The sequence below is a fragment of the Pteropus vampyrus genome, unplaced genomic scaffold, assembly GCF_000151845.1.
Source record: "Pteropus vampyrus isolate Shadow unplaced genomic scaffold, Pvam_2.0 Scaffold60, whole genome shotgun sequence".
Classification (NCBI taxonomy): domain Eukaryota; kingdom Metazoa; phylum Chordata; class Mammalia; order Chiroptera; family Pteropodidae; genus Pteropus; species Pteropus vampyrus.
Window position 1 is genome coordinate 2572213 of NW_011888841.1, and position 10505 is coordinate 2582717.

The window sequence follows — 10505 nt, forward strand, 5'->3', positions numbered from 1 at the left end:
TTCCTGGAGGAACTCACCGCCCGCTCCCCAGACTCAGGGCGCCATGCCCACGTCTTTCCCAGCACCCGGACCCCCATGCGCTGTGTCCGTCAGTAACTAAGAGAGACAGAAATTTGGGTTAGGAGTTTAAACGCTCTGCTCTCTTCCATGTGAATGTGCGCATGGGGGTCAAGCCTCAGCCCCTTGGTGCCTCAGCTTTCTCCTCCTTCACCCCCCCAGGGAACTCCTTAGGTCCATGTGAATTTTTTAAAGGATAACGAAGAAGAAGAAGAAAACCAAAGTACTTAGAAGCTAAACTCAGCAAAGTCTATCGATCCTTTGTTCAAGAGTCATTCCCCTTCCCACTGGCGTTTGATGTTTCAAGCCTTCTTTTCTGCAGCCCCAGTTTCTCTGCAGTCCTGTTCCCACAGCAAACCTTGAGGGATGCCCCTCAGCCTCAAGAGAGGGTCACCTCCTTCCTATACACCCCCGAAACCCAAGAAGCCTGGGTCCGCTCTGGAAAGGTTGTGTTTTACTTTTTCCAGGAGTGGCCACTTTTTCATGGTGAGAGGTGGCCTGGGAATTGTTCCCGGCAAAGCGCTGAGCTGGCCACGTGACACCGTGGCCTGATCGCCTTTCTCGTCCACGGTGAAATCGGCAAAGGGCCCTCCTTTACCTTCTGGACCACACCAAGTCCGAGCATGGCCCCTGCCCCCACCCACGTGGCCCCCTCCGTGGGGTTGCCGTTGGCTGTGATTGATGCACGTCTTCTTTCTTTTTCAACAGGCTTAATGGTTCTTATGAGGCTCTCGCTGGAGGGTCCACAGTGGAGGGGTTTGAGGATTTCACGGGTGGCATCTCTGAGTTTTACGACCTGAGGACGCCACCAGCCAGTCTGCATCAGATCATCCGGAAGGCCCTCCGTGGGGGGTCTCTGCTGGCCTGCTCCATTGATGTGAGCCGAGATGACTTTTCTTTGCTCCCCCTCCCCATGTGTGGTAGGGCAGGGGCTGGACAGGGGCGAGGGGCCTGGGAAGGCTTTGGGCCAGAGCAGAATCAGGGTCTTAATGGGCAAGTCTAGTGACGTGTTGGTCCCCAGCACGTGGAGCTGGTTAAGACCTAATTGGTAGGTGGGAATTGGGATGGGGCTCATTGCAGGAGCCCCGATTTCCCCTCATTGTTGAGCCCCTATGGGAATTGCCCGAAGAATGTAACCTCGATCCCTAGATCTTAGCCTTACGGTTGCTATGCCTTTTTTGCTAAGTAATCTTGGGATTCTGGAAAACAAATATGACGATCGACAACACCTAATGACTTTGAGGTCTCTGAAGAACAGGGAGGAGGTTCTGAAAGCAGGGGCCATGCCCGTCCCGGGGGTTGTCTATGTGGAGGGCCAAGGTGGCATGGAGACGAGGGCCTGGGGGCCCCCAGCCCTGTGGTCCGTTTTCACCTGGCCCTTCACCTGCTCTTCGTCCCTCTGCTGCCCTCACCTAGTGACCTCAGACACGTGAACGACATGTCTCTGAAAACCCTGGTAGGGTTTGAGTGTTTGTAGTGGAGTCGTGAGGTGGGGCGTGGGTGGGGAGTCTGTATAGCAGGAAAGATGATTGGGAAGCCATCTTGGAATCAGTGGCAAAATGGGACCCGTCCAGAGCCGCCGTCACAGGTAATCAGTCTTCTGCAGGCACCATGGGGTCGCTCTTGGAGAATAAATGTCTTCCCAGTTTCCTGTGACATTTAAAAGGCTGGTAATCATATTCCAGGCTCGGCAGCCACACCGCACTCTGCCCGGAGCAGGAGGCCTAATTAAAGTGGGGTCGAGCGGAGATGCTCTGTCTACCTGAGCTTCGTTGCTGCCCTGGGCTAGGCCCTCTGTGGCTGGGTATTGTGTCCTTGGAAAGCCCTGTAGAACCAGCCCCAGCAAGGTCAGGGTCAGCCACCCTAAGGGGGACCCTCTTCTCCACCCAGGTCTCCAGTGCAGTCGAAACAGAAGCCGTCACCAGCCAGAAGCTGGTTAAGGGTCACGCGTACTCCGTCACTGGAGTCGAGGAGGTAAAACCGGGGTGGTGGGGGGTGGGTGGGTGAGGATAATAAGCGAGGATATTCCCACGAGTCCAGCGCATTCCTGAGAAAAAGAGCAGGGATCACCGCCGAGTCGCCCTGCCAGGCCGAGGGGCCGCCTCTCTCTGGCCACACGGAGCCCCTGCCATCACACATGGCAGTCAGCTTTCGCCGGCCTCAGGGGGCCCTGCTAACACCCACTCAGAGTCGGGGGACGTGACCTCTCGGAGCTGTAGCTCCGTGGGTTCTCACTAAACGCAGGTTCTCCTCTGAGATGTAGCCGGGAAGAGGAAGGAGGTTCTGGAGGAAAGTTGTAGAAATTGTCAGTTAGGTTTTTACACTCATTCCAAGGAGTGTGTTTGTACAGCCGAAGCACGGGAGACCCCTAGCATCCCCCAAGAGAAAAAAAAGGCAGCGACATCGGCCCCGAATTTCAGGGCGGGGTATAATCATGGGAAGGACACAGGGATTCCTCACTGTTCACCCCCAAAAGGAAGTGTGGGCTGTGGTTTTCATTTTTATTTACTACATTCTGCCTACACCCGAAAAGGATCTGAGGTGGTTTACGATGAAAAGCATAGATACAATAAGACCATACGACTAAAGCAAAATACGGCAATCTAGGCTAAAGACAGTGTAACAACTGAGAAATTAATTTTGCTTTGGGTTTCCTGATGGCCAAGGCAAAAAGGGAAATACAGTAGGTGTCTCAGCTCTTGTTATATATTAAGATGGCACGGACGTTCGTTACCTGTGTTTGCGTTTCATGAATACGCTCTTTAACTAAGTCAATTCTCAAATAGGAATATGTATAAACATTGGGCTGGGACATGGCAGAAGCTCTGAAGGGAAGTAAGACAGTTAAGGCTCCAAAATTCACTGCATTTGTGTGGGCGTTTGCAAATGCAGGCCCTCGGGCTCACAGCCACCGCTCTGCAAGCAGGGGGAGGAAGTGTGTACGGATTTATGAGTGTGGGCTTTGGACATAGACTGCCCAGGTGCCCGTCCTCCGTCTGCCACTTACTAACTAGGTAATCTTGAATAAGTTAACACCACCAAGTCACCGATTTGGGAGCCGTAAGATGAGGATAATAACAGCATCCAGCTCGCGGGATTGTCTTGAGGTTTAAATGAGGCAATAGCTCACTTGAAATGCTTAGCACTGTGCCCGGTTCATAATACACGCTCGATAAATGCCAACGGCTGTGCTGTGCTGTTAGTATTTCTTGGGAGGGCATTTATTATCATTAGGTCTCGTACATCAAGAGCAGAGTCAACTATAAAAATCTAAATCCAAGTTAAAGCAGACATAAACTTGTTTTTGTGCTAGACTCACTACTTATTCAATCAGATTGTGAAAAATAGAGCCATGGACCAAGGCCCGAAAACACACATTAAAAGCAAATAAAAGTGTGGCGGTTCAGGGACATTTGAAAACCAGAAAGCGAATCCTCTGAGGCACGGACGCCGGTGGGGACAGCCGCAGTTGCCTGGGACTCTTGCAGGTGGATTTCCGTGGCCGTCTGGAGAAGCTGATCAGACTCAGGAACCCGTGGGGTGAAGTGGAGTGGACGGGAGCCTGGAGTGACAAGTAGGTGTCATCCTCTCTCCTCCTGTCCTTGCCTCCCTCGGTGGAAGGACATCACAAAAAAACAAACAAACAAACAAAAAAAAACCACACAATAATGACGCCACCGACGGTATAGTGAGTTCGGCAGCAGCTTCTGTCCGCAGACGACACAGCCTGTTCGGGAAAAAGGGTGGTAAGTGGTTCCAGGCTAGGAAAAGCCGCTTAGCTGGATGGCGTCTTTGCTTTTGGATCGCCGCTGGCGTTTGCAAGTTTGGCAGCTTCACTGAATTTTGCTCAGGGCTGAAGGGTTTGTCTGTTTTCTGCCTGCCACACCGTGGTGATCCAAAGGGGAGATCGATCGCTCACAATCGGATTCTTTCCACGCCACAAATCCTGGTCACTCTGACAAAGGCTGAACTCTGAGCGCCAAGAGGAAACAACACTTAAAAAGTGGAACTCTGCCCTGGGAGCCCACTGGCCGCAGCGGGCAGTGGTGGATGGAGAGGCAGGCATTCTCCCTGGGGGCCCATGGTGGGGCAGGTATTGATCTTTGCCCGTAAAGTCCTTAATAACAGACAGGCTCTTCTCGGGCTGGCCTCTCCGCTGGCGAGAGGAAGTCAGTCTGAGATGGCGACCGGACGCTGAGGCCTCCCGTGGTGACCACCACGCTGTGCCGTGGTGCGGGTGGGTGTTGAAAGCATGGAGCAGTTTCTTCCTAGTGACAGCTGCTGGCATGGGGGTGGCAGGTTGACACTGGGAAAGGAAATAGAATTCGCCAGTGTCATCGATAACGAGCCACCAGAACTGGGATGGTAACATAATAATCACCCTCCCTCCCGACGTGTCCTTAAAACTCGTGTGTGCCCCACGTGCTCCCTTTCTCCACGAGGCCGCTGAGGCTTTCGAAGGGAACTTTGTTACATTTAAACGGCTCAGGACGGCAACATTCCCCAGTGTCCTAGGGCCCAGGATCGGCCTCTTGTGTGAAAGGTTTTTTATTCGACTGCCTAAGATTGAGCAAAATCCCAAACTCCAGTTCTGTCATCTGCCCCCAAAACTGTCATAGCTGAGTAACACTGAAACCCTAAGTTTTGGCCATTTTAATCAACGGCTGTTTACCAAGCTGCCCAAAGGGATTCTTTGACTTTCTCTCTTTTCCCTGTTGCCACCTGGTCCCTAACAGACTGGGGGACAAGTTCAAGGGTGGGGGGTGCTGACTGGCCTGGGGAGTTTATATACTAGCTGTTGGGGTGGAGGGCGCTGGCCCCTGAGGTAAGTGTTCCAGGCTCAGCCCAATGTCTAATTAAATAAATTATATATATATATAATTATATATATATAATTATAATTATATTATATAAATTATATATATATATATATTTTTTTTAAATCATCTGGGAGATTTAGGTCAGATTTAGAATTCTCCAACTTGCCCCCTAGTCTTTGTTTACAAAGGGCACCTTTTAAGATGTGCTCTGATCCAATTAATGTTTCAGGGAATTGAAGAGGCCCTGGGGGCTCTCCTGTGGGATCCCTTGGGGCTCTCAGTGGCTGGGTTGGGTGTGCCCCAGCTTTTAAGCAGGGAAGAGGAGGGGCTCAGGTTTTGCTGAGAGCATTCAGGAAAGAGATTTTTAAAAACGACAGATCTTGATATTGTTTAGCTATTTAAACATGGCATGAATGTTGCAGAAAAACCTAAGTTTGTAAAGTTCAGGTAGCTGGAGATGACACTTGAACAAAGCTTGTGGGCATCGTCACAGAAAGGCCGCCAGCAGGCGGCCTCACAGGGCGACATTACTTCAGTGAAATTGCCATGAACCTGGCCTCGCTGGCATTCTCGCAGGCTCAGGCAGTGGGCCATGGCCTCATGCCCAGAGATGGTCAGACCCTCTCATAACATCTTCACCCCAGACTGATGGATAAGCCAGAATGACAACTTAGCAATGGATACTGGTGTGCGTGCCTGTCTGTGACAGGCCTCACATCAGCTCCCTCCGCCTTGGGACTGGGGCCCTGGATCCTCATTAGAAATGTCAAGTTTGCCTGGAGAGTGAATTTGGGGGCCAGGCCGTGGCATAATGTTCCCGCCGCACATCAAGGTTCTCCTTCCAGTGACCGTAGGGTCCATGTCCCCGGCCTCTGTCCCTGCCCTACACTGTGCCCGCCTCCCCCCCACATGCCCTTTTGGGAGAAGTTCAGCTGTAGTGAACAGCTTGCATGGCAACTAACCCTACAGGAACAGTCGCGTCTGTTTCATTAAAAAAAAAAAAAAGTTTAAATTTTATTATTTTAAAATAAACATAATAATAGAAAAATACATTCTATGAATTTTTTCCTCAGTGCCCCAGAGTGGAATTACACAGATCCCAGGCAGAAAGAAGAGCTGGCCAAGAAAGCGGAGGACGGGGAGTTTTGGTGAGAGAGTGGTCTGCGGGGGCCCCGGCCCTCTGTTGCGGGTTCACCCCCAGTTTGGACGGAGGGCAAGCGTATCTGTAGGTGCTCCAGAAATGCGACACGGTTCCCGGCCAGGGGTGCTTCATTCTGCTCCCCGTTTTGCCCTCGTGTAACTCTGCCTCTGCGCCGGGACGTCCGAAGTGTCGTAGCCACGACATCGGGCCCGCCACATAGATGAGCTCTCAGCCTGTCTTCCTCCCTCTCTGTGTCCATCCAGTGACGTAAATCGCTCCTATTTCTTTCATCTAAGATTTAGCTTATCATCAAAATAGGGTCGCTTCCCTCGTGGGTGGGCTAAGGAAGATAATAAGGACACCCCTGAATGTGACGTGGCTTAGAGCGTGTAGGGGTAACCGGACCCGAGGCAGGAGCGTTGTTCAGATCACCTCCTGGGGTCTCTTCTGGTTTACGGTTCATTCTGTTCGCTCGGCTGGCGAGACACGTGAGGAGGGCTCTCTAGTAAGATGGGAGAAGCTCATCACAGTGAAGAAATGGGACAGCAGTCCCTGAGTGTCTGCATCGGTGGGCTGTGGAAAAGCTGGGCGCTCGCCTGTGCCCAGGAGGCACACTGTCCCTTACCTGCCTGGCCCAGCCCCCGTGACGGACAGCCCTCTGGCCCCTCTGCCCCCTCTGTCCCCAGGATGTCCTTTTCGGAGTTCCTGAGGCAGTTCTCGCGGCTGGAGATCTGCAGCCTGTCTCCAGACTCCCTGAGCAGCGAGGAGATGCACAAGTGGAACCTGGTCCTGTTCAATGGCCGCTGGTCGCGGGGCTCCACCGCCGGCGGCTGCCAGAGCGACCCAGGTGAGGCGACGGGCTGCCTGGGCCACCCGGGTCGCCTCCCCTGGCTCGTGCTCCCCGAGCTGGGTGTCTTCGCAGGTTCATCTCTGGGCAGTGTCCCCCGGCTCCCGGGCAGCGCTCGAGGCCCTGCTCCCCGCTGGGGCTTGGAGGCCAGGGCAGCGAGGGTGGGCAGGCTCTGCGGCCCCTCGCCAGGGGCCTGATGTGACGGAGCACCGTTCTCCAGCTTCCGTGTGTTCAAACTGTCCTCGCTTCACCTGCGCGCCCCCGTCCCCAAGGGGTGTGCTTCTCCTTAGTGACCACGTTCTTGGTGCCCTGCGCTAAGGCCTCCTGTTCTCACGCAGTTGACGGGCACCCATCCGGCTGAGCTCTGGGACGGTGCGCTGGAGGAACCCGGGAGCCTCATCTCCTGTTTAAGTGACTGCGTCCATCAGAGCAGCCACTTTGCTTTGAGTCACAGGTGGAGGGGCCCAACCGCGTGGGCCAGGGGTGGCCGCGCACAGGGCCTGTGAGCGGCCGCTCCCCTCTCTCGTGGGAGAGTCACTGGAGCTCAGTTTCTGGCGGGGAGAGTCTGGTGCTAACCACTGCTTCTGCCCTGACCCTCATCTTATGAAGGCGGGAGGCCCCCGCTTCCCGCAGGTCACTAACACAGACATTTACAGCCTCCTCCTAGGTCAGAACAGCCGAGGCAGCACCCGAGGAAGAAACTCTGAACGGATCGACCCCACATCTCCCAGGAGGATGAAGGAAAGCCCCGCCCACTCCGCCGCCCACCCCCCAGGCCTGTGCGCCCTCCCTGTCCGTGGTGACATGTTGATTGATGGAGACGTTTGCGTGGGACAGGGCCACCACCTTCTTCTGCCGCGGAGCTCATTGCAGGGAGCTCATTGCAGGGCCGTGCTCCGTGCAGAGGAAGTGACATCGTAACCAATTCCCCCATGAGTGCAGGCCGGGGGCGTGACCAGCCCTCCCAGAGCGCCCGTCTCTGCTGGGAGAGGTGACTGCCCAGCAGAGGAGAAGGAAGGGAGGCCCTTTCCTGCCACCATCAGCTTCCCGGCTGTGGGGCCCCGGATGGTCCTTTTCCTGAGCTTCAGTTTCTTAACCCTCAAAACGGAGCGATACCGCCCACCTTCAGAAATGCGTCCTAAGCGGGGAGCGTTATACAAGTGGGATTTATTTTTATGGCCCGTTCTCATCCTCCACTTCGGTTGAGGAGTAAACAAACAAACAAACAAACAAACAAAATCTAGAGATTGCAGTCACGTTGCAGGCGGGAGAAATTAAAATTCGCTTGCCATTCGCCAGCTCTTAGAAAATGCGTAGGAAATTTGCACGGATCATTCTGGGAGCTCGGAACCGCAGGGCTGGCCTAAGGTGCCCCCGTGTGTGCCAAATCACTGTCGCATCCGTGCCGCCAAGTAGCTGTCGGGAGGAGATGGATGGCTCCTGCCCTCGGTACAGATGTAAGTCCAGACGAGTGCAGAATCGGCTCTGTCCCCACGGAACCTGCACGTGTTTGGCTATAAAATCCACACCCTTACGCCAGAAAGAAAAGAATCAGGGAGTAGAGATTCCGAGAAGGTGGCATCGGATAAATTCTCTGACCGTCAAGAAAAAAATAATCGTCGGTGGCTTTTGGTCGCCCGCGAGTGCCTTGTTATCTCACCAAGTTGGATGCTTATCGACAGGCTGTAAGAACTGCGCCCCCTCCTCGCTCCCCTCGTTCCCCTACGTCATCGTGGAAATCGTCGTGGCCCTGGCATGGCGATGCCCATCAGGCCCGTCTTCTTCAGTTACGCTCGGCCACTTGACTGTCATAGAATTGCTGTGCGCCCTGGGATGACCCATTGACCTCTCTGTGCCTTCGCCAGTACAGTTACTATGTTGAGAGAGTATTAAAAAATAATATTCGAAATGAAGCAGTCTGTTTAAACATCCATGGGTGGTGTGGCAGGCATCCTTAATTGCCAATTATTACATCTCGTGCATTATTAAGTGACTTGCTCTTGAAGGGAGTGTGTCTCCTCAGGGGGCCGCAAACTGGGCGGATGGACAGAGCATCAGCAATTAGGGCAGCTTTGGGCTGTGGTCTGAAGCTGGGGCCTCTGTGAGGGAGAACACATGACCGTCAGACGGATGAGAGTGACTGCCTTTATGGCCTGTCAGCAGAGGCCTCCGAGGTAGCAAGTCTGCCTGGACTGTGTCCTTGTCTGTCCTGGGGACTTAATTCTTACCTAGAGATCTTCCTTCGTCCAGGAGGTGGGTCTGTCTTCATAGGCCAGGAGCTGACACCAAAGAGATGTCCACCATTTCTCCAGGAAGACCTGGAAATTACTTCCTAGGGGGCCCCGGTGTAACCTGGGGCTATGGGACCTTGAATATTCCCGGTCAAGCATACCTGGGCTCCTTGTTGATCAAATAAATGGACACATGCGAAGCGTCTGAATGCTACGGGACATGTCTCGGTGTGTGGGTGGCGCAGGAAGCTGGGAGGAAATGCCTGACTACCTTGTAAAGGAAACTTGCCCGGGCTGCTTACCAGGCAGAGTTTGGCCAGAATTATGCTTCCCTTGGGATGATCAAGGTTCTTCCCTTTCATTTCATTCTTCTGTCTCCTCACCCCCCATGGGGGAACCACCACCAGCTGGTGACTTCCGGCCACTTACTGGACCAACGCCCAGTTCAAAATCCGTTTGGATGAGGCGGACGACCACCAGGAGGAGGGTGACGGTGAAACCCGCTGCACGGTGCTGCTGGGCCTGAAGCAGAACAATCGCCGGTGACAGAAGAGACTAGAACAGGGCGTGCTGAGCATCGGCTATGCCGTCTACAAGGTAGTCCCGAGCTGGGGTCAGCCCTCGTCGCACACTCGGGGTCTTCGGTCGGAACATTTTGGCCAGTAATTGGAGCATGTCCTTCCGACGGCTTGACTATTCCTAATCAGCCATGCTCCTTGCTTGCCCGAATGCCTCTTCCAGGGGACTTCCTGAGGCCTGAATTCCACAGTTAGAGATTCATTCCTATGGCTTAAGTCTCTGCTGTTAACGTTGGGATGTATAATTCATTAAACTTTGCCTGTCATTGAAGGATCCGCGTAAACATGCCTATTAGACTCTTTCCAAGTATAGGCGTCTCTGGGGACAGGAGCCAAGAATATGGGGCACAAGGCACTTGAGGTAACACAAAGAGCATGAGAGGCAATCACAGAATGGGGGAAGTAAGGCCGGACATGAGAGCCAAAGACAATTACCCCTCTCTACCCGGGCAACCTTGAGACGCCTGTTGGAACACACGGGGCATGAGCTGAGGTGAGCGAAGCCACATAGATAGTCATTTTCAGCTCTGGTGTCTCTGGACTGGGGACCAAAACGAATTTCTTGGGGAAAATACACTTCTAATCAGGGATACCAAAAGCCGGCTGGAGGCCGGACATCTCGCTATAAATTACTGCATGAGAGACAAGCGTTGTAATAAGAAACAGGTGAAGAGAAGGGCAGTTGTCAAGGTCATGCCACCTCCAGCTCCTTTCTCTTATTTTGGAACTCAGAGCTTTAGAATTTAGGGCGTGCGAATGTGTGTGTGTGTGTTTTACGTTGGAAAATACTTGCTGCTTGATGGCAGGAGAAAAGAACTTCAAATAAATAAG

The 10505-nt window shown here is 53.4% G+C and overlaps 1 protein-coding gene across 1 annotated transcript in view; it reads left to right on the plus strand.

Moving 5' to 3' along the window:
* CAPN8 (calpain 8) overlaps positions 1-10505 on the plus strand; it is a 47546-nt gene that overhangs the window by 17107 nt on the left and 19934 nt on the right. The window contains 5 exon segments of the mRNA XM_011360889.1: positions 766-934; positions 1948-2031; positions 3546-3631; positions 5951-6025; positions 6705-6858. Coding sequence (XP_011359191.1) covers positions 766-934; positions 1948-2031; positions 3546-3631; positions 5951-6025; positions 6705-6858 — 568 coding nt within the window.